This window comes from Podarcis gaigeae (assembly GCF_964106915.1).
Source record: "Podarcis gaigeae genome assembly, chromosome: 6".
Lineage (NCBI taxonomy): Eukaryota > Metazoa > Chordata > Lepidosauria > Squamata > Lacertidae > Podarcis > Podarcis gaigeae.
This window is the reverse complement of record NC_139682.1, coordinates 89929756-89954185: the sequence shown is the minus strand read 5'-3', so window position 1 is coordinate 89954185 and position 24430 is coordinate 89929756. Positions and strand designations below refer to the sequence as shown.

Here is a 24430-nt window from a genome sequence, read left to right as displayed (position 1 = left end):
GCGGGAAGGTAAACGGCGTTCCGTGTGCGGCTCTGGCTCGCTAGAGCAGCGATGTCACGCTGGCCACGTGACCCGGAAGTGTCTCCAGACAGCGCTGGCCCCCGGCCTCTTAAGCGAGATGGGCGCACAACCCCAGAGTCTGTCAAGACTGGCCCGTACGGGCAGGGGTACCTTTACCTTTACCTTTATGACAAAGAAGTTCTTTGTTTTCCATTTCCCTCCCGGAATAAGAGTAGTGTGAAAACTCTGAATAATAAACACAGCATAGCTGTCTTGACATATTTAATTTAAAAAAAAGAATGTGAACATTTATTTTGGTTATTTCCATGTGTAAACAACACTCTTTGGTAAAAACATTTTTTCTTTTTTTCTCTTTTTTTTGGAAAAAAACCCTTCTCAATATTGCATAGAAAATACACACAAGCAAACAAAACTTTATATATATATATGTACACATACTTTCATAAAAATAGAATACATCTTGGCAAAAATTACTTCCAGAGTTTGTTACCACCTTATACAGTGTATTGACACCTAACACATTGCTTGACCAAACTTGCTAGACTTTTCTTATTTTTAAGAAACCTATTTGGGGGTAGGCAAAAATTCCATCAAATCAAATTTCTTCTGTCTGCTTTTAAAGGGGAAGAAGCTGTGTTTCTTTGCTTGCACAGTCCACCACGGATTCCCTGCTTTAGTGTTCCCAAACTGTGCACCTTATAAAGCTTACTACAGAACTCAAATGCTTTGCACTAAACAGTTTTAATGTCCGCGTAAGATGAATGTTACTATGCAATCATTTTCTAAGGTACTAAGCACTAAGCGCGGGACAAGAATTCAAAGCAGATGGGCTCAACTATTTTTGAATTGCTGCGAGAAAGGCCTGCCAAGAGCAACGTGAATTCTGCTTGTATCTGTTCATCCCTACAAAGGGATCTTTGTAAGCATATATCTGAGAAGATTAAGTGTGAATGTGACAGTTGTTTGAAGGCTTGCTGAGTACTTGTGATGGCAGGCCAAGGGCTTGCCCACACTGGGCTTCAACCATGAGTTTGAGGCTGATTGAGCCCAACAATTCTGGGTATTGTTCACATGACAATACACACAACCTCCCCTTACTGGGACAGTGAAAAGAAGGCAGTTTGCATTCCTCTTCAGTTAAGGCGGCACCAGAAACGTTTATGTGATCTGAGGGAAGGAGGGGAATCCAGAACTTCTTCTTGTTTCCTTTGCAGAGTACAGTCAAACCTTGGTTGTCGAACGTAATCCATTCCGGAAGACCGTTTGACTTCTGAAACGTTCTCTTTCTGAGGCGTGGCTTCCGATTGGTTGCAAGAGCTTCTTGCACTCAAGCAGAAGCCGCATCAGACGTTCGAGTTCTGAGGAATGTTTGAAAACCGGAACACTTGCTTCCAGGTTTTCAGCGTTCAGAAACTGAAACGTTCAACAATGGAGCCATTCCGAGTTCCAAGGTTTTCCTCCAAGGAAAAGGAGGACATTATTTCTGCTTCTCCACTTCTAGCTGCTCACTGAAGACTAGATAAAGGGCCCACCTAATAATATTATGGGGTAGTGGTACTGAAGCATGGCTTTGTTTCCGATGCAGAATGGAGCTTTGTTTGTGGGGGCCACCTTGCCAGTTTCAATTTGCAAATTGGGGCTTTGTGCAAAGTTTGCTTCTGTGTAACGTATGTAACAGCCCTCAGTGGTGATACTTGCTAGTAGCTGACACACTAGTAGTGTCTTACTTTAGTGTTTGTGAATATCAAGAAAATTGTGTTTTTCACTGTGGTAAGAAAAGAAGAGGACAGCAAAAACATTTAAGTTTTTCAAAATCTTTGTGGCAATTTTGCTCTCTTTGCATATCAAGGAGATACTTGCCTACCACTTTGGGACCACCAAATTACCACCTAATTAGAACTTCTAACTAGTTCTGAGTCAGCAGAACAATCTTTGAGAAGTGACTGCTCCAGTGTAATAAATAAAGCAAGTGGTTAAGATTCCAAGGAATCGTGGATTATGGTCATTTTTGTCAAGATGGAATGATGGCAACAGATTGGCAGCCAGAGGGAAGGAAATAAGGGTAGAACATAGCACCATTCTCCCCCCACAAGTTGCAAGGTCTGTTTTAAGATAAGGGACAGTGATTCTGGAAGTGGTGACACCCAGCGGCACATAGGCATGTGATTAACATACTTTTGATTACTGTCGGCAGTGCTTTTCCTAGTATGGATAGGCAGACACGGCTATATAAACGATGAAGGTTGTTTGATATTCAATGGCTCCGTCGACACTGTAAGACAGAGCTCTGACTCTCATCCTGTAGGTCTCTGGTTCCCGCAGAGGCCTGGTGGTGTAAACCACTCCTTTCAAGTTCTCATCTCTGAGTGCAAAAGGAATTGTCAAATCCTCGTTCACCATGAGGAAAGTTGTCCTCGGGTGCATCACTCCGTCTTCAGTGTAAGCAACTAGTCGGATTAAATCCTGATTGGCAGCAATGCCAAACGGGAGGGACATAAATTTGTATTCCAAGGCGTAAGGACTCAAGGCACACTCCAGATCGTTGGGTGGGCAGTTCTTGAGGCAGAACCTAAAATAAACACAACTATGAAGGCCTGGGCCATGACTGCATTGGAACAGCAATATATAGTGAAGCATTGTGCCTTTTAATTCATAGAATATTTATTAAGATTTTTTATAGTAATACAATAAAAATGAAAAAAAGAAAAAGTAACAAAAATACAAAATAAAAATAATTTTAAACACACAGATTTTCCATTACTTATTTTCCTTTAGCTTGTTTCCCAGACCTCCTCATACCTCCCTTTTTTGTATTCCACTTCAGATTGTTGGTTCAGCAAATCCTTACCATTAATTTTTTACCTATTTCTAATTGTGCCTTTTAATTCATATAGCACCACTCTCAGGTAAGAGATAAGAACCATAGGCCTGTAATTTTATTTATTAAAAATTTATATGCCTTTTTTGTAAAAACAAAACAAAAGCCCTTTGTTCTTCAGAAACCAGGCTCAAACTACATGTTCTGGGAAAATGAATAGGTGTTTCCTGAATCTCCCTGATAACACGTAATCGAAAAAGTGAATGATGTGATGGGACAACATTCGCATTTTCCTGCATATCGCACCACTGTGTTCACCTAATGTTTAGAAGGAGAGTCAAAACGGTGAGAAGTGTGTCAGGTGTCTACATGTCTCCCAACAGCCTATAATTTGAGCCTGTTACCCCTTTAGCTAAAGAAGTGTGGGCAGATTTTTAAAAATCCACTTTCTTTCAGCCAAAGACACTGAAGACAAACAGAAATTGAAGAATTATTTCTTCCCCTACCAGCTAAGACCTAGCCACCAGAGATCAGGTAAGTTAAATGGCTTTTTGGTGCATTCAACAAATACTTAATGGAGTTCCCAGACAATAGGGAAGTAATGAAACCTCACTAGGGGTTGTTTAAAGATCCAGCTTTGTTAAGAGGTGGAAAGGCAAGGCACACATATATTTTAAATAAATTCATAAAATGTTACCAACGTGCATATGGTGCATGGATGGGTAAATTAAGGCAGCTTTCCTGCTGGTCATAGAGATCACAGTGTGATACAGAGGAAGGACCCCTGGAGGACTGGCAGAACCCAGTCCATTGAATTATGCCCAGAGGTCTCTAACAGCCCCCTTGGGGGCCAGGGGTTAGGGATAATGGGAGCTGTAGTCCAGCGACATCCAGATTCCACATCTCCTAATCCAGGCATTGGCAAACTCAGCCCTCCAGCTGTTTTTCAGACTACAATTCCCATCATCCCTGACCTGGTCCTGTTAGCTAGGGATGATGGGAGTTGTAGTCCCAAAACAGTTGGAGGGCCAAATTTGCCTTTGCCTGTCCTAATCTATATAGGAGGCTATGCCAAAAGTGTCAATGTGTTCTTTTGGAGCAACACATGGCAGGCACAGTGTGTGCTGGTGAAAGCATAGAAGGAACTTAGCCAACACATGATTCGAGCTCTTTTGAGGTCAGAAAGGAGAATTGCAGTGTATATAAGACTATTCCATGGACTGGCCCCTTATGTAAGCAATCAAAAAAGCAATCTGGAAAAACTAACACGACTGAATAAGAAACATACCCAGAAAGAGGATCTCGTTGATAATTTGGCGGGCAAGGCGTATCTATACACTGATAGCTTCCTCTCGTGTTAAAGCACATACGGTTTGGTCCACAGTGGATGTTCTGTTCAAGGCACTCATCTATATCTGATGGGTTATCAAAGGAAAACAACAGATAACATCAGATAACAAGTAAACTCAAAACCCTCCCAGCCCATAGACAGCAAAGGTTTCTTACCAATAATAAAAACGTAAGGCTGTACATAGGAATGGACAGAGCTTTAGGAAATAAAGCATAGAAATAAATAAGGGCCTTTCTGCTATGCAAATCTGGCATAAAACACCACTTGCTTGTTATAATGAAGGATGCTGGGAGAGAGCACAGTTCTGCCCTTCCCAAAAGAGAACCCTGAAATGATACATTCCACAGGCATAAATAAGGACCACCGTTTAATTAATTAATATCTTAAGATAGGTTCTACCTACAGTGGTCTCAACATCAGGTCAGCAGGCTAATCTAACATCTGCTACATGGCTTCTGTCTGCAAAGGCATTTATGAGCTGGATGGTGCAAATGTTATACTTCTCATATAATATTTCCTTTATTTTCTCACCTTGGCACGTTTTGCCATTGGGCATAACCTGATAGCCAGCTGGGCAGAAACACTGGTAACTCCCTAAGGTATTCCTGCAATCATGCTGACAAGCATCTCTGTTCTCACATTCATTAATATCTGTAAAAAGAAAAAGAGAGGGAAAGTGGGGGGGTTGAAAACATACAATATTGAAGCCAACGGACAAACTAATAATGAAAAATATATTTGATGCACATCTACAGAAATTAAATTCTTACGCAGACATAATATCCTGAACCATATGAAGGCTATGCATCGCTTTATGTATCTTTCTTAGATTATGCACCTTAGGAAATTTGAAGAATGCTATCCCAATCAAGATGTTTGACCTTAAGTCAAGAGCTCTAAACTGTTAGACCATGAATCTTTGGCTGATGCTTTCCACAGGCACTACAGACTGACTGGAAAAGTTAGTCAGTGGCTGATGCTCTGAAGGCTGGCAAGGGTTTGAATGAGCAAAGTCAAAAGTCACGCATGTCTTCTGGAAGCCACTGAGCTAATTAATAGATGGCTCCCCAGAGGCAAATCCCTCACTGGGAACAACTGCTTCCCTCACACCCTCAATGAACTCAGCTTCTTACACCCAGAAAATTAGACAACACTATTGCTGAATTTGGCAACTTTTTTGGGGGGGGGGTTGGGGTTGGGTAGGCACCATAGTAAAGTAGCAGACTTCAACTCATGAAGTCAAGATGTTGGAAATGAGAAACTAGGAGACAGCTAAAACCTTTTTAAAAAAAAGTTAGGGCTTTGGTTTGAGCGAGGATATGCATTTTGCAACATCAATGCAGGTGTTGCGGCACCTACACATGTTTTAAAAAGTGATTTTTTTTGGGGGGGTGAGCATTGTGCTCCTCTGCCCCTTAAGTTGACACCAGCCAATTTTGAAGCCACACTCCGGACCTCAGTCTAGCTTCTCAAGAGAGTTTCTACAAATGCCCCTGAGACACGTTCTCATTCCATGCACTTTGAATTTTTTCCCAATCACCTGGCACATGGGTCAAAACTCTAAAATACAGTGGTACCTCGGGTTAAGTACTTAATTCCTTCTGGAGGTCCGTTCTTAACCTGAAGCACCACTTTAGCTAATGGAGCCTTCTGCTGCTGCCGCACCGCCGGAGCCCGATTTCTGTTCTCATCCTGAAGCAAAGTACTTAACCTGAGGTAATATTTCTGGGTTAGCGGAGTCTGTAACCTGAAGCGTATGTAACCTGAGGTACCACTGTATGAAAATACATAAATCTGCCCATCAGTATGCAAAGCACCAGCTTTATATAAACTGTTTTTCAACCATTTCAACCCAAAGCAGACCTCATTTTGTGTCCAAGATAATGTTTCTACTGGACCACACCCTGGCATTCCCTCGCTTTAGACCCATTTCCATTGAGGTGAAGAGCAGTTGGGTGCATGCAAAGCTATCTGCAGTCAATGATGGAATTTATTCTTACCCAAGAGGGGGGAAAAGAAGGCTGCAATACCCAGAAAAGGACAGGGGGACACTAAATGGGATGGATATGCTCTGCTCTGCCAAAATATCTTTTCAGTTGTTTGGGGAGAAAGTGAAAGTTACATATACAGCGGTACCTCAGTTCTCGTAAGTCGAATGTTTGGGTTTTCGAACGCCAAAAACCCAGAAATAACTGCTTCGGTTTTTGAACGCTTTTCAAAAGCCAAACATGCCACGCAGCTTCCGTTTTGAGTTTTCCGTGAGTAAATGCTTCCAGAAATGCATGCTTCGGTTTTCAAACGTTTTGGAAGTCGAACGGTCTTCCGGAACAGATTACGTTTGAAAACTGAGGTACCACTGTATTGGTAAAATCTTATTATATAGAGCATCTATATCATATCTGTGTGCAAAAGCAACTTAACAATAAGCTGAATGAACATCATTATGGAATATGCATATTATGTATACATATATCTCTATACACACATACACTTGACATTTACCTATACATTTGTTATTTCTTGCCTCATAGCCTTCAGGGCAAGTCTCTCTAAAATTCCTTTTAGTCCTGGAGATGGGACCTCTGCTGTTCCTATACTCTGAGTAGGAGCTGTAGAGATTGGATGAGTGCCTGACATATTGCTGAGGTCGGTAGTTGTCTCTCACGGGGGAGAACTGTGCATAGTTATGGCTATTGTAATAGCTGCCATAATCTGGCAAGCTCTCCAATCCAGCGCATGATTTGCCATCGCCTAATAAATGTTGTCCGGGGGGACAGATACACTTGAAGCTGCCGGGGCTGTTGGCACATTGATACGCACAAGGTCTAGGCACTTGTTCGCATTCATTTATGTCTGCTCATGGGACGCAACAAACCGTGTGACGTGGGGAGGGAGGGAGACAACACAAAACATTAAAAAGCACATCAGTCTGCGGAACAATCTGAAATTACAAATGTGATCCTGACATCACAAAGCTCTCTCCCCGCCCCCCGAGCTACACACAATGCATGCACTGGTCTTCCTGTTCACAAACATCATGTCATTAACTTGACAAGCTTAGTAACACAAATGCTGTGTGACCTGTAAAAGGCAATAAATATTGAGTAAAATAGAGGCCTGGGTGAGCTTCTCATTGCCTTAGGTCCCGTGTCCCCAAAGACAAAGCTCCTAAGTATGTCAGTCCATTCCCTAAGAGGGTTTTCTGAACATGTTAAGATCTGCAAACACCTGTTCTGCAAGGATTGTACTCTTTAACCTAAGACAGAGGCTTCAATCCTATACACACAGGAGTAGCCACACTGAGGACAGTGGCACTTACCGTATTTTTTGCTCTATTAGACTCACTTTTTCCCTCCTAAAAAGTAAGGGGAAATGTGTGTGCATCTTATGGAGCGAATGCGGGCTGCGCAACTATCCCAGAAGCCAGTACAGCAAGAGGGATCGCTGCTTTCGCTGCTCAGCAATCCCTCTTGTTGTTCTGGCTTCTGAGATTCAGAATATGTTTTTTCTTGTTTCTCTCCTCCAAAAACTAGGTGCGTCTTATGATCTGGTGCGTCTCGTAGAGCGAAAAATAGGGTACTTTTAGCATGCATGCACAGGGTTGCAGTGTAAATTTTTTCCCTCCCCTGCCATCTAAGAAATTGTAGGCTCTTGCAAACATCAACAAAGAAATAACAATGAAAAATAAGTGGGAAGGCACAGAGATGTGTAGCAAGCTGGTTTTAAGACAAGCAGCAGTTTAGTCAGTAACAGAACCTTGAAAGAAGCTAAAGGAACACAATTGCTATGTAATGGATACCATGCTAAAACGTTTGTTAGTGAATATTCCTTCTTTTAAAAACAAACGAAGCACATTTCACAGCATTCTTTAAAACAGTTCGTTTGGAAATTCAGGTTTGCTTTCTGTTATCGTAGCTGCTTTTCGTGCCGGACAGGTAAATTTTATTTGGAAATGATACAGTACCAACAATGGCACGTTACCTAATTAGTGATGGATTCTCAAGTTATTTTCAGCTAGCGATGTTACGAGAAATCAGATGGGAGGCCTCAAAATTCTAATCTCCCTGCTTGATTTGTAGGAGAATGAAAGGGAGCTGCCCAGGTCTGCTCACCACCCCCATGCGGCACTCAAGATAACCTTTATCAGGTAGGCAGAACTCACTTGCCCCTTAAATGAAAGAGGCCAGATGGACCCTCCTCCTGACTTGCTTCTTTCAAATGCAGCCAGCAGGGTTTAAGCACAACTCTCATCTCCAACCAATGCCACTACCTATCAGGAGCGATGAGAGTTGCAGTTAACTTGCCACGATCCCAGTTGTAAGAATTTATCTGCTAGTGCTGACACTTGCTATGTCTTATTTTGCCTTATTTAATAAAGACCCACCTTCTCAATGGGTTTTGATCCTTGAAAGCCTGCTCGGTGAGACCCAGTTTGTTACGGGGCCAATCAGTCTGCTGCTTGGTAATATCTACCGTATTTTTCGGTCCATAAGACACACATTTTTCCTCCTAAAAAGTAAGGGGAAATGTGTGCGCGTCTTATGGAGCGAATGCAGGGGGGGAGGCTCTGCTCTCTCTTTAAAGAGCTGTGCCGAGCATGTGTGCGGCTCTTGCTGGCTTTTCTGCAAGGTGGGAGAAGGGACTGATGGGCTGCCCTCCGTCCCTTCCCCACCTCCCAGAAAAGCCAGCAAGAGCTGCTCTCTCTTCAAAGAGCCGCGTCCCTCATCCCGCTTCACTGAGAAGCCAGCAGAGCAAGAGGGACGGAAGGGGCTCCGTGTAAGGACTCCCTTTCGTCCCTCATCCTGCTTTGCTGGGAAGCCAGCAGAACAAGAGCCACTGCGCAGCTACAGTGGTGCCTTGCAAGACGAAATTAATTCGTTCCGCAAGTTTTTTCTTCTTGCGAAGCACGGTTTCCCATAGGAATGCATTGAAAATCAATCAACGCGTTCCTATGGAGACCGTCCGGGGACAGAGGGGAAGCGCCGCGCGCCTTCCCCTCTGTCCCCGGACCTGTTTAAAGCAAGGGGCAGCGGGGAGAAGATTGCCCCTCTTTTGAAGCAAGGGGCGGAGGGGAGAAGATCCCCTCTGTCCCCGGACCCCTTTTGAACCAAGGGGCGGCAACGGGGGCAAGCTTCGTTTTGCGAAGGAACCCCATAGGGAAATGCGTCTTGCGAAGCGGCTAAGAAAACGAAAAACTCCTTCGTCTAGCGAGTTTTTCGTCTTCCGAGGCGTTCGTCTTGCGGGGTACCACTGTACCACTCTTACTCTGCTGGCTTCAGCGAGAGCTGAGCAGAGGCTCTTGCTCTGCTGGCTTCTCAACGAAGCAAGAGGAGGGACGGACGGGACCAAGCAAAGGGAGAGCCACTTACATGGCTTCTGTCCCACTTTGCGCAGCTCTCCCTTTGCTTGCCCACCTCGCTGTAAAGCAAGCAAGGCACCTGTCCCGGTGTCTCCTCCTCCTCTTTTACAGCGAGGCGAGAGGAGGGACGCAAGCTAAGTGAGAGCTGCACAGAATGGGAGAGAAGCTTCTCTAAATGCTTGCTTTAAAGCAAGAAAAGTGGGAGCCACTTACATGCCCTGCGCAGAATATATTTTTTTCTTGCTTTCCCTCTCTAAAAACTAGGTGCGCCTTATGGTCAGGTGCATCTTATGGAGCAAAAAACACGGTATTGTCAAACAACAATTCTTGGAGTTACAAATACCCTTTTCCTTGCTTACTTCCTGAAAACTTTCACAGTAAACCTCATGCTTTGGGGCTGAATTTTGACTGCTCTATATACCTGAGGGAGCATCCTTACGCCACTGATCGTCTTTGCTTTTGTCTTCGTTTATCCTGGGGAAGTTAAACAACACCTCTGCTGAGTGAGCCTCCTTAAATTTTGCAATCCCTGCTCTATGCTTTCTGGGAGAAGATGATTGACTTGGAGCCCAACCTGTGTGTAAAGGAGAGTGCTAGCCAATTTGCATCAGGATAAAAATGTTGGAAGGCTCTGACCAACAGCATCCCGTGGTGCCTTGAAGTTACAAAGCCAGTGGGAAGACTAAAACAAGGAGCCCACTGAGTCCAAGGCCAAGTATAAGATGTGGCTGGGACCGAAGTTTATTTGGAGTCACAAAAGGGAGATAAAGGAACTGTGGCAAAGCAGAACAAGCTGTACTGCATCCCTGCTCCCTGCACATGTGATTTTCTTTGCTTCTTTTGACATTTACAACTGAATACATGACCGGGGGTGGGGGGGCACTAATATACAAGGGAATTTTGTCTTTACATGCAGAACAGCAGCTCAGATAGTTAGCCCACATACAAGCTACATTGTCTGGCACCAAGTACATGCAGTGCAGAGAACTAGCCACTTGTTAAGGAGCAAAATAAAGCAAGGAACCATGCAGAATTAAGATTTGTCCCAAATTCATCTTGCAACATGCATGCCATATACAGTGGTACCTCGGATTAAGTACTTAATTCGTTTCGGAGGTCCGTTCTTAACCTGAAACTATTCTTAAGCTGAAGCACCACTTTAGCTAATGGGGCCTCCTGCTGCTGCCATGCCGCTGGAGCACGATTTCTGTTCTCATCCTGAAGCAAAGTTCTTAACCCGAGGTTATATTTCTGGGTTAACGGAGTCTGAAGCGTATGTAACCCGAGGTACCACTGTAATTGCATAGCCACGATACATGCAAGCTTAGTTTTACTTGGTGTGATTTAAATTATTTTAACAGTCACATTCCCTGGGAATTGTATGCATTTGTGCTTAAAATCAGCCACTATTATTTAATTTTTTTCCAGTAAGGTCTTTGAGGTCTAATTAGTCGTAGCTGAAGCCTGCTGATTTCAAGCAGTAGAGCATGTTAAACCCTTTTGTGGGTAGGCATAAGCAGCAGCCAGAATCAGACGGTGGGTACCAGAATAGCATTAATGTTTATCCAACCCCTGTTTCTAACTTACCCATACAAGGTCTTCCAATGCCATGGGATCGGTACCCTCTCGGGCACACACACCGGTAGCTTCCTCGCGAGTTTTCACATATCTGGTTGTAGCGGCACTGATGTGTACCATCTCTGCATTCATCGATATCTGACAAGGAACACAAAATCTTTAAAAGTAACTGTACTTGTATACAAACACTTGATAGCAGGTATTTATTATTCACATAGAGCTTAGCTACAAGGTTACCCAAAGTTGTCCCCCCACTGTATTTTATTTTGTTTGTTTTGTAATTCCTCCATTTTCATAGATGGATACTTTTCTGTCATAAGAGTGTGTTTTGCTATCCAGAATTCAGCCTCCTCTTGGGGTCTTGGATGTTAATACAGTGGTACCTTAGTTTTCAAACGACTTGGTTCTCAAATGCCAAAAACCCGGAAGTGTGTGTTCTGGTTTCGTAACATTTTTCATTTTTTAAAAAATTATATTTTATTAGTTTTCCATACATTCATACAGCATTACAATTTATATTAAACTCTTTGGTTTTTGACTTCCTTCGGCTTCTCTGCCAATCATTCAAATTCTAGTTTCTTTAAATACACATTTCCAAATTTTTGTATTGCCTTTATACCTACCCCCCTCTTATATTTTACTTTTTTACAATATTTCTTATTCTGTTACAGAGCTTCTCTAAATGCCACTAATGTTATTCCGTTATCACTTATACATTCCCAGTATTCTGCTAATTTTCCCCAGTCCTCGATGAATTTTTGATCTCGTTGATATCTAATCTTCCCAGTCAGTTTATCAAGGTTTCGTAACATTTTTCAAAAGCTGAGCAACTGATGCGGCTCTTGGCTATTTTTTCTGGGGCACCTGCACCAATCAGAAGCTGCGCCTTGGTTTTTGAACATTTGACTTCTGGAATGGGTTAAGTTTGGCGATTTTGTTTTTGCTATTTATTTTGCATTTTTGTTTTTTCAGGCTTTTTTGATTAATTTGTTTTTGTGACTGTGTGGAACCCAGTTCAGCTACTGATGGATTGATTTTGTGACTGCGGAAATGGATAAAAGCCCCTCATCCAAACAAGGACTATCATCAGTGCAAGTAAGAATTTTTTTAAAAAAAAAATTAAATCATCTACAATACTGTCTTATTTATTTTATAGTACAGTACATTGATCATTGCTTTCATTTTATGGATCAATGGTCTTGTTAGATAGTAAAATTCATGTCAAATTGCTGTTTTAGGGGTCGTTTTTAAAAGTCTGGAACAGATTAATCCGTTTTGCACCACACACACACATGCAGAGTAAAAGTGTGTGTGTTGTGCCAATTTCTGATTCGTGTAGTTGTTCATGAGTATAACACATGTTTATGATTTTGGGAATATGATACCCATTACAGTGGTACCTCAGGTTAAGTACTTAATTCGTTCCGGAGGTCCGTACTTAACCTGAAACTGTTCTTAACCTGAGGCACCACTTTAGCTAACGGGGCCTCCTGCTGCTGCCGTGCTGCCAGAGCACGATTTCTGTTCTCATCTTGAAGCAAAGTTCTTAACCTGAAGCACTATTTCTGGGTTAGCGGAGTCTTTAACCGAAAGCGTATGTAACCTGAAGCGTATGTAACCTGAGGTACCACTGTACGTTAGTCACAAGTGACATTCACAAACACAGTGGAAGGAGAGGGATGAGGTAGAAGCAGCTGGAGATCTCCTGATTCTCTGCTATAGTCTGACAAGAATGCAGAATAGAAAGATACATACCTATACAACTTCCATTTTCTGCTTTGGTCATTCCATTTGGACACAGATCAATGCATTTATAGCCACCTCGTGTATTCTTGCAATGCTGGTCAAGTCTGCATACATTTTGTCTGCATTCATTCACATCTTTAAGAAGACAGAAAGTTCAGTAGCTAAACTGATAGCATTATGCTTTCACCTCTTGGGTGAAAATCCTTGTTTTACGTAACTTCTCCCTCTCCCATATACTTTTCTGAAGCAATATTTATGTTGCTCAGAAGAAAACGGCTTACAATTTGCATGTGGCACCAAGGTCATAAGATTTGACCTTTTCCTATTGCCAAGTGAAATAGATATTAACAGGTTGGAGACTTTCAAAGCCTTAAGGTTTCTTCAGATATATCTGATTGACCATATGTTGCCCATTCTAGATTATATTTCAAAGCAAACCTACTCAAGACATTTCAAAGGCAAATTGTCATTAGATTTCCAGAGGATTTTTTAATCAGCAGGACTTAATAGGCTTTGTCCAGCTCTCCAAGAGAACCTTTATAAACTATGTGTATAGGCCCCACTGTCCTGAAGTCTATTTCATACCTATGCATTTTCTGCCTTTTAGCTGATATCCTGGTTCACACCCACAGTGGAAGCTTCCAATGGTGTTGAAGCAGCGTTGATTACAAGGGTTCGACTCTTGGCACTCATTAACATCTGTTGAATAATATAGACATGATTAAACCTCTCTTACCCTGCAGACTTGGAGTGATTGTTGTCAGAGGGCAAAGCCAGACATTTGTCACCAAACAGAGGCAATGAGATGAGGGGATTTCTTAACTCTTCACATGACTATTGTTTCTTCCTCAGCCTAACCAATAGGTTTCTGTCCATCTTGGGGAGGCGAAGCCAGGCTGAACTGCTGGGGAACATGTAGAATCAGGTGGCTGCGTGTGACCCCGCAAATAACGCCCCCTATTTGAGGTGGGGAGCAGTCATTGGAACAGAGCAGTATCATTCATCTGGAGTCTGGATGATCGTTTTGTGGTCTTAACAAACTATACTAGGAGCAGCAGATAGTGAGATTAATGGTTAACAGTTCAAGTTCATTAGCTGAAACATCAGTGACATTTCATGCAGTTTCACTAGTTGCAAAACCCAGGGGTTGCCAGCCTTTTGCATGGCGATTCCTGCCTCCCCCAATTGGAATAAATAAAGACACAGGATACCATTGTTTAAGGTTAATGGGCAAAAATTGGCCACAACTTTATTGGTTACAGATAAGAGCGGTATTGGCTTAGGCGTTGGTGCTATCAGACTATCCAGCTTCAGCCTGTTAGCATGAAAACTGGAAAGGGTTAACACCAGCAAGGGTCACCGCTCGGGGGCGTGCTTTAGGCCCTGGCCTCCATAGGTTTCAGACGAGGCAACGCCCCCCAGAATCCTTTAGCGGATTACCCTTAAATATTTGGGGGAGGTGATGGCGCTCCTCCCCCCCAACACATCTACATAATAATACCCCTACCAATGCCTAACCGCCATAACCAAGAGATGTTGTGACGATTTGCTACGAGGTAGGCAAACAACCAAATGGCCAGTGCCAATTCGCCAAGTGGAAAACATTCCTACCAGGCCCCTTAACGGTGACCAACGGAAGTCCATAGCAATGTCAGAAGGAAAACCTAAAGGGGAGGGTGGGTGGGAAATCAAATCTGCAGCACAGATGAAAAGGGGGCCCCGCCAGCCTTAAATGACACAGATCTAACTCAGGCTGCCGGTTAGCTATCATTGCTCTAAACCATGCAAAATACTAGCATGAAATGGAAAGTAACATCAAATGACAAGAACCTGTGTTTACACAGATCTGAGCGAAAGAGCACTAATGAAAAACGTCTTGCCTGTTGAGTATTCTGGAAACTGCAGAGAGATTATCAGATAATCACAAAACGTGAAGGCAAAATTTCAAAGAACATTTTAATCAAATCCTTACTGCGTTCAAGGATCCATCCTGCCCTTATAAAAAAAACTGTTATTTAACGGAGTCTCATGTGATTTAATAATAATTGTTGGCAGATGAGACGACACTATCTCCATACCTTGGCAATTTAGTCCATCTGATGTTCTTCTGAAGCCGATCCCACACCGAACCACACAGTGGTAAGAGCCAATAATGTTTTCACAGTCCTGGCCAGCATGGCAAGAATGCCTCCCTAAGGCACACTCATCAATATCTGCAATAAAGGCAAGCCATATGTGCACTCACACATCAATCCATCATGGAAGAAACAGTGTCTATTTTATCATGAGAATATTACCCAGTTTAGTATCTTAGGGCCTGATCTGAAGGCATATATAGTGGTAGGTCCGGTTGCAGACGGGATCCATTCCAGAGGTCTGGCTGGATCCTGAGGTTTCCGCAACCTGAGGACTGCTTTTGTGCATGCGTGCATGGTGGTAGACCGCTTCTGCACATGCACATAAGCTGTTTACTGCTTCTGCGCATGTGTGCGCGGCAAAACCCGGTAAAATACTTGTGGGTTTGCTGCTTTCGCATCCCAAAGTTTACGTAACCAGAGGGTTACATAACCGGAGGTACTGGTCAGTATCTGAATAGGACATCCGCTTTAGTATCATCAAAGAAGAAATGGGATGTAAATACAAAGAATAAAAGATAAAATAATATTCATCTCTCATGTATTCTAACTACTGTCATAAAAACACAGTGTGGCCAGTGCGTGACATCTAAAAGCAAACCTTACCTTGGCATGCTCTTCCATCTGCTGATATGGTAAGTCCTTTGGGACACGAGCAATAATAGGTTCCTATGGCGTTGTGGCAAGTGTGGGAACATGGATTTCGAACTGTACACTCATCTTCATCTAATGATAAAAGAAAAACCGCATAAAACTAGGGTGCCGTTTGCACGGTATAGTTCAGAAACAGGAATATAGATTGGCAACAGGAAGTCTATAGGGACTAACTAGGCTTCTGGGATTCATTACCGTTATCCTTAACAACAAAAATGAGGAAGAGAAGGACCCAGCACCCTTCCCACATTGTTAATCCTGCTCACACTACAGCAGCAATTTGAACATTCTAAAAATACTAAAGGGTTAGGAACAAGGAGAAGGAAAACGAAAATTCAATCATGTTAAAAGATCAGAATGGAAGACTGGACCCCCTAATTCAGTTTCAGTTCTAACCCACTCTTAATATATCTGTGTGAATATATGTCAATATGTTTCCATTGGGCAAAGTCAGATTTTCCCCCCAGATAAGGGCAGGGATGGGTAACACCAAACTTGAGCTTCTCAAACCAGTACATGAACCAAAACACAGCCGCTCTTTGAAATTCACAGTTCTCTGAATTCTTGCCTTGACACTCTCCAACATGTGCAAAGGTGCATGTACTTAAAAAGGCATACAGTGGTACCTCGGGTTAAGTACTTAATTCGTTCTGGTACCTCGGGTTAAGTACTTAATTCATTCTGGAGGTCTGTTCTTAACCTGAAACTGTTCTTAACCTGAAGCACCACTTCAATTCTTTCCGCAGGGCCTGTAAGACAGAGTTGTTCCGCCTGGCCTTTGGCTTGGAGCCAATTTGATTCCCTCCCTCTCTTTATTTTTCTTTTTCTTTTCTTTCTTTTCCTTCTCCTCCTGCGATGAGGCTACATTTTAATATTTTAATGTTCCATTATTTTAATGTTGTATTTTATTTTTGTTTTTAAGTTGTAATCATTCATCTTGTTTTTATTATTGCTTGTAAGCCGCTCTGAGCCCGGCCTTGGCTGGGGAGGGCGGGGTATAAATAAAAAAAATATTATTATTATTATTATTATTATTAGCTAAGGGGGCCTCCTGCTGCCGCTTCACGATTTCTGTTCTCATCCTGAAGCAAAGTTCTTAACCTGAAGCACTATTTCTGGGTTAGTGGAGTCTGTAACCTAAAGCGTATGTAACCTGAAGCGTATGTAACCTGAGGTACCACTGTATTAGTGAAAATAGCATACAAATGCATTAGGAAAAATTGCTTGACAAAATGTGTCTATCAGTCAAAACAATAAACAAAAATATATGAGAAATTCTTGCTAAAAAGCTAACGAATTTTCATGATTTTTTTTTTAAAAAAACCACAAATTGCTGCAGAAAAGAACAACTCACTATTAAGATTGGGAAAATGAGAAACCTAAATACACTGGTTCACCCATCCCTACTTGAGAATAACAGTTTCTGAATAAGCAACATGCTCAGCAACTTTAGCTCTAATTTACCTAAAGTGAAGTCTGGAGGAATCATAGAATAGAATAGAATCATAGAGTTGGAAGAGACCACAAGGGCCATCGAGTCCAACCCCCTGCCAAGCAGGAAACACCATCAGAGCACTCCTGCAATATGGGAGGCAATCTAGGAGTCTGCAAATGTGTCCTTCAAAGGGGCTTGGCAGGCAAGAGGGCTGCAAAGCAAGGAGCCAAGGCAGCGATCTGAGTGTTCTATGTTTAGTCACATTATTAGCCATATTCTTACCTGTACAATATGGCCCAGCAGAGTCTAAGCCAAACCCATTAGGACATTGGTTGCTTTGGTCTCCTGTGGATGAAGGAAGCAAAAGGATTACAGACTGACACAAAAACAACAACTAAGTACATGAGGTTTTTCTTTTCCAAAGTTCTTCAAAAGTTCACTGGGTACTGTATTTTTTGCCCCATAGGACACACTTTTTCCCCTCCAAAAATGAAGGGGAAATGTGTGTGCGTCCTATGAGGCAAATGCAGGCTTTCGTTGAAGCCTGGAGAGTGAGAGGCATCGATGCGTACCGACCCCTCTCGCTCTCCAGGCTTCAGGAAGCTTTCCGCAAGCCTTGCAAGCCCAGCGGGAGTTCCCGCGGCAGCAGCCTGCCACCGGAAGCTGCGGCAGCCACAGCTGGGGGGAGGGGGAAATATTTTTTTTTCATCCCCCCCCCAAAAAAACCGAGGTGCGTCCTATGGGCCGGTGCGCCCTATAGGATGAAAAATACGGTACTTTGGTCTGAAAGTTTTCTGATTATTGTAATTTTGTTTATTTAATTGATAGGGAGGTCTATAAATGATGTAAGTAGATGAATATTCAAAACTGAATAAACGTTTATGCAGAAATGTACCGCCCTCAATAAGATTATGTTACTTTTATGTACAACAATGGGGAAAAAATCCATCTAAAGTAAAAAATTGCATTCAAGATGACAGTAAGGGAAGAACCAAAATAAATATTCTTCCTTTCTAAAGCATAATCCACTTCAGGAAAGGCAAAACATCTCAGATTCATTTATTTGTATCTAGACATCAGGCTATCAAAATAACTGGGGGGGGGGCAAGACTAATAAAAGTTAACAGACCCAAATGAAACTACATAAACAAAGCAAAAATGTCATATTTTTCTGGCAACTCACAAGTCCCCTTTAAAAAGATGTCCCTGTTTTAACAAATATTTAAAAAAGAATTTATACACCTCTGAATAAATTTATGTAAAAACTAAAGGGAAAAAATTAATAAAACTTTAAATTATGAATCACCCAGATAAGATGCAGCATTCTCTCTAAGGAATTTCCTGTCTCATCAGTTATTGCAGACATTAATTGTGCAGTTTTCACAGTTGCATTTTTATCTTGTTCACCCAGTAGATAAATTACAGACTCATGATTATACCTCTACCTATTTCTCCCTAAATTTGTCCCAAGTATTGTTCTACCAGTGCATTATGCAAGGCATTATATATAATAGTATGTACAAGGTCTTCAACCCAATGTAAGCTACTTAGAATATGGCATGTTTTTACCATATTCCTTCTAAAACATTTAACAGCATCAGATTTAACTGGCCTTCGATAAAGGCCATCCTTTACTTAAAAGGCATCTCATGTCTACCAAACCCTGCGTGTACCATTCCCCGCAACAATACCTTTTGTAATGGAAGCACGGATTTTAAAAGTTAGAGCTTCTTCGAGTGCATTGTATTCTGTTTCAACAGAGGCGGCTTGGAGGGTTTCCACCAGGAAGGGCATTCTTCCGCGATTCGGGTCATAGGTAATGGTATGGTTCCAAGTGTATGGTACACTAACTCCATCTATGGTGAAGAGTCGTGTAGAGTAAGCATAGATCTGACCAGGTCCTGTCTGAATATAATCTTCTGTATAATCCTGAAACGAACACCACACAACTCCAGATTAAGGAGACATTAAGGAGACACTTTGCCATTCTACATGGCCATAGCAGACAGGCAGGAATGGACGCAATCATCCACAGTTTTGAAAAATGCTAGATTGCTATAATGGAAGTACATTTCCCTTCCATTCTTCCAGCTTGAAAAGAGCACAAGTGGAACCCAGAGGGGAAGAAAATACACGGACTACAATAAAGAACTGAAATATTTTATATTTGAGTTGTTGCACCCCCACGCTACGCCACTGTGCTCGTGCAACCCGCACCAGAGGACAGACTGCTAAGAGCTGGTCTTGTGTGTCCCATGAAGGAGAAGGGATTGAAGGTAAAAGGTAAGGACCCCGGACAGTTAAGTCCAGTCAAAAGCGACTATGGGGTTGCGACCCTCATCTCGCTTTCAGGCCGAGGGAGCCGGCCTTTGTCCACAGACAGCTTTCCGGGTCATGTGGCCAGCAGAACTAAACCGCTTCTGGCACAATGGAACACCGTGATGGAAGTCAGAGCACATGGAAACGTCATCTACCTTCCCTACTTGTACTGGCGTGCTTTTGAACTGCTAGGTTGGCAGGAGCTGGGACAGAGGACAGAGCAACGGCAGCTCACTCTGTTGCAGGGATTCGAACTGCCGACCTTCCGATCGGCAAGCCCAAGAGGCTCAGTGGTTTAGACCACAGCGCCACCTGTATCTCATCACATCAGTGGATGGATGCCTATCCATAGCAAAAATAAAACTAACAATATAGTGCAAAATAGCAATCAAAAGAACTTCAGGGGACAATGAGCAGATGATCAAATAGTATACTTTGCCTACAGCCACAGGATGATACGAGGATGATAGTGGTGTCAACTGAAACACTAATGTTATGATGGCTGAGTGAACTGGGGGAACCTATAGATAGTTTAAGTAGTGTATAGAGATGGTTTACCTTTACATTAACATCAGGTGATGATTGTAACTGCAGCATGTGGCCACTGATGACAACATCCAAGAGTAAAGATCCATCTGAGTCCAAGCCACGGGCGACGTGAGTCATTCGTAAGATCTCCCCTGTGAATTTTAGTAAGAGTTCAAATGCGTGAACACTGGAGGGGGTGTCTGCCCCCATAGGAAACCTCAAGTCAAAAATTAATTAACAAAGAACCATTTAAATTTGCATTAACTATCTTAATGCCAACTTTAAAGGGGACCGTTGACAGTGTTTATTAGAAGACTTGTAAGGCATATTTTTTAAATCTCCTATTTATCATTCGGTACTCACACCTTTAAAGGCAAATATTTGGTTCTCAAAGTAAGAGACAGACAGAAACGTCTTCCTGCAGCTCCTTCAGTTTGAACCAGGAGGCCAAAATACCGAAAACCCAACTATGGCAAATTGTTCTAAACAGAAGCTTTGGGATTTATGCAAAATAGAAAGCTGTTCTCCCATTTTTAACTAACCGGTAGCAAATTCCACTTGTGTCTCTCTCTTGAAAACTGCATTGGTGAGTGAAAAGCCATTCACTGCTCCTCCACTTTCTTTGGCTGTTGTCCAATAAATGGGACTCAGAATAGAAACTAGTGCTCTCATTGCTGGACCTTTAGAGGGGAGGAAAGCATTGTCATATGTACAGCAACATTTTTGGGTTGGTTTTTTTGCATTACTTACAATGTCACCTGACCATTTAATAAATTCTCTCTTTCGTTACTGATTGCATTAAATATTTTATGAAAATAGCAGAGCAAATAAGCATATACAATGGTACCTCTACTTATGAACGCAATCCATTTCGGGGTGCCATTTGCACCCTGAAAAGTCCGTAAGTAGAGCGCTGCTGCTGTGCGAAGTGCGACAAAGCGTTTCTGTGCATGTGAGAAGTGCACAGATTGCTTCTGCACGTGCAGCAAAATCCAGAAATATACACTTCCAGGTTTGCCGCATTCGCAACCCAAAAATCCACAACATGAAGCGAATGCAACCAGAGGTATGACTGTACTGGAGTCTGCAAAGAGTTTGACAGTAAAAGCAGAGCAGCCTCAATCTGCTTGCCAGCTCTAAAAGACCTGGAGACACTCTTGCTAGCCCCAATCCTTTTTGAAATGGTGTGCAAGCTCATAGGCTCATTGCCCTCCTCTCCGGAGTAAGTTACATGCCTCCTCAATCATATGTTACCATATTTGTCGCTCTATAAGATGCACCAGACCACAAGATGCACCTAGTTTTTGGAGGAGGAAAACAAGAAAAAAAATATTCTGAATCTCAGAAGCCAGAACAGCAAAAGGGATCACTGTGCAGTGAAAGCAGCAATCCCTCTTGCTGTTCTGGCTTCTGGGATAGCTGCGCAGCCTGCACTCGCTCCATAAGACACACACACATTTCCCCTTACTTTTTAGGAGGGAAAAAGTGAGTCTTACAGAGCAAAAAATACGGTACTTTCCCCATGGCATGTACAGAGACGGAAGGGGCTTGTAAGGCCATGTCAAAGGAAAAGTTGAACAAAATTTGTGACGTTCAAGGTAGCAAAGCAAAACAAACAAAAGCAAACAAACAAGCACCCCAATGTTGTCTGCTAGCCATGAAGAACATGGGTCAGCCGGTATTTCAACAGAATAAAAACTGTGTTAAGTTTGATAAACCTAAGGAACATTTCTCAAGTATTAAAGAAACAGATGTACGTACCCAGACTCCGTGGGATATTCGTAATCTTGGCTTGTATTCGCCTAGTGTCCAGATCTGGGCTATCGATTATAGTGGCATTCAGGAAAGCGATTCCAAACTCAACATCATTAATATTTCCAATGACACTTCCTCTAGCCCGTGGAGGTCCACCTATTTGCCAAGGAAGTCAAAAGTTGGGGGGAGAGGGGGAATGGCCATCTGTAACATCGATTACTTCGTAACGTTTCAAAAAATCAAATCAAATGTATTATTATCCAAGTGCTGATGTTGAGCCACACTGCCCCCTCTGTTTTGGAAAAAAAAATGAAGACATAAAATGGAACAGCACAACTAAATAATGATGTTAGTAGACATCTACCAGGCCACATATCCCCAGAGGAAAAGCCAGGGGCTTTTCATGAGACATCAAGTCCTCCAAGGAAAAGGCAACTGTTGTTTAGCACTGCATGCCAATGGTAACACAACAAAGTATGGCAGGAAAGGAAACAGAATAAACTGCAGGAATTCAGGCAGGCTCTGCGAAATTATTTGGTTAGGACTTGGGCCAGAACACCAAAGTATATTCATCTTACTGACATGTAAAACTTCTCTGTGTTCTAGTGCCACATTTTAAGGAAACAACAACTGAAAAAATATATATACAAAGTGCTGCTAATAAGAGAGACACCTGTGTTTGTAAAAGTTTGTTTTCCAAAACATTTCTACCCGTTTTCTACATGTGTGTGCACTTTTAGGTAGGGAAACAAGACAAGTACTCGTAACTTCCCTCGGATTACGCAGCATTCTGAGCAACCGTCCAACGTTTTTAGGTTCCTTTCAGTGAAGCAGTAATAAGAAACGGTTGGATTCCTTTGCAAATATTGGTCTGGTAGTTTGAGCAGACAATTTTCAAATTGTTCCCTGAGTCTATCTGAACATATATTAAGTCAGAACGTTGGTTCATTAGGCCCAGTGACAGGTGGCAACTCTCCAAGTTGTGAGCTAAGAGAAGCAACTAACTGACGGCTTCCAATATTCCACTACTTCTCCCCCCCACACACACCAAAAAAGGGGTGAAGATCAGGAATAAAAGTTCAAATGTTCATAATACCAGGAGGTGCTATATCAGCACAGGCAGTCAGCTGGACTACTGCTGAAACGCCCTCAATGTTACTGATAATTTTGTTGGGGGTGGGGGAATTTGAGCTCTTCTAGGGTCCCTTCCAGACACCTTTTTATTGCACATTAAATGATGTTTTGAGCTCACTGGGGTGGTCACATGAGAACCTGCTTTCAGAACTGTTTGTGCCTGAAAATGTTTTGGAAATGTTTCATTTCCAACCTGTAACTTCCTGCTGAAATCCCCTATCTTTTCATACCCACAAAGTTCTGGGTTATTTTCATTCTGTTATTGTTGTGCCAACCCAACCCTGGGCAGCAAGAACGTGGCAGCACTGGGGAAGCATGGTGGAGCAAACTAAAGCAGAATAAATCCCCCCACCCAATGCACTATTATTATGTCAAAGAGCACATGCTACATAAGACACAGGAGAAAGTTGAACAAATTTCTAACACAGGGCCAAATTAAATTTGTTTCAATGGGGCTGGACAAGAGAGTGATAAAACAGGGACATAGCAGGCACAGAGGTAGAACTTAATCTTTTCCTCCCTCACTGTGATCCAGAGGAGAATCCCTCCCTTTGAAGGCAACCCTCCATTTGTTCCCGTGAGGATAATTTCGTCTGCATCGCTACTGTGATTCCTCAACATGATCAGCAACTCCTGCTCACCCACAGTATCGTCATTTAAAACAAACAAACAAATAAACAAACAAACAAACCTGCCCATTAAATGTAAACTCATTTACCATCATGTTCAGTTTGGCTCTCAGCCTAGAACAAAAACTGATGTAGAACATTTTTGGAAGTTTCATTTCTTGTGTACTGGGATTCTGAAAACACTTTTCTTCAGGCAGAAAATAAGAAGAAGAAGAAGAAGAAGAAGAAGAGGAGGAGGAGGAGGAGGAGGAGGAGGAGGAGTCAGGATTTGATTTCCCGCTTTATCACTACCCTAAGGAGTCTCAAAGCGGCTAACAATCTTCTTTCCCTTCCTCCCCCAACAAACACTCTGTGAGGTGAGTGAGGCTGAGAGACTTCAGAGAAGTGTGACTGGCCCAAGGTCACCCAGCAGCTGCATCTGGAGGAGCGGGGAATCAAACCCGGTTCACCAGATTACGAGTCCACCGCTCTTAACCACTACACCACACTGGCTCTCCAAGTGCTCAGTGTCCAGAATGTTACTGTTTGTTTGTTTGGTTGGTTGGTTGGTTGGTTGGTTCGTTCTCAGCATCTGAGACACACTCTTAAGTCTGCCTACTTACCTGGACAAGCTTGAACATTACACCTGGAAATCTGAGAGTCGTCTCCGGGACAAGGTCGCCCACTGTTAGATGGGGATGGATTATTGCACAGCCGTGATCGGGTCTGCTCTCCTCCCCCACAAGAAGCAGAACATGCACTCCAAGGCTGCCATGGGCCCCAGTTTCCATCCACTGTAAACCAAGGCAGAAGACAAGAATTAATACTATTTCGGCAAAGTTTCTTGTGTGTGCGCAAACGTTATGTGCTAACTCAAATGCGAGCAACCATAGGATAAAACGGGAGTGCTGCTTACAACAGGAGTCCAGGGAAGGGGGTGGGAAGCGGGAGAGGTTGAGAAATGGGGTGAATGGTACAACAGCTACACA

At 42.6% G+C, this 24430-nt stretch overlaps 1 protein-coding gene across 1 annotated transcript in view; it reads right to left on the bottom strand.

Annotated features, from left to right (window-relative positions):
- Positions 1–269: 269 nt before the first annotated feature.
- HMCN1 (hemicentin 1) overlaps positions 270–24430 on the bottom strand; it is a 302952-nt gene continuing 278791 nt past the window's right edge. Inside the window, exons 93-107 of the mRNA XM_083743631.1 lie at positions 24065–24235; positions 21706–21855; positions 20487–20624; positions 19975–20096; positions 18789–19026; positions 17380–17442; positions 15615–15734; positions 14952–15086; positions 13459–13572; positions 12883–13008; positions 11137–11265; positions 6693–7043; positions 4722–4841; positions 4128–4254; positions 270–2590 (exon numbers count right to left, since the gene is read on the bottom strand). Coding sequence (XP_083599757.1) covers positions 2224–2590; positions 4128–4254; positions 4722–4841; positions 6693–7043; positions 11137–11265; positions 12883–13008; positions 13459–13572; positions 14952–15086; positions 15615–15734; positions 17380–17442; positions 18789–19026; positions 19975–20096; positions 20487–20624; positions 21706–21855; positions 24065–24235 — 2471 coding nt within the window. The 3' untranslated portion in view covers positions 270–2223. The remainder of the gene's footprint in view (positions 2591–4127; positions 4255–4721; positions 4842–6692; positions 7044–11136; positions 11266–12882; positions 13009–13458; positions 13573–14951; positions 15087–15614; positions 15735–17379; positions 17443–18788; positions 19027–19974; positions 20097–20486; positions 20625–21705; positions 21856–24064; positions 24236–24430) is intronic.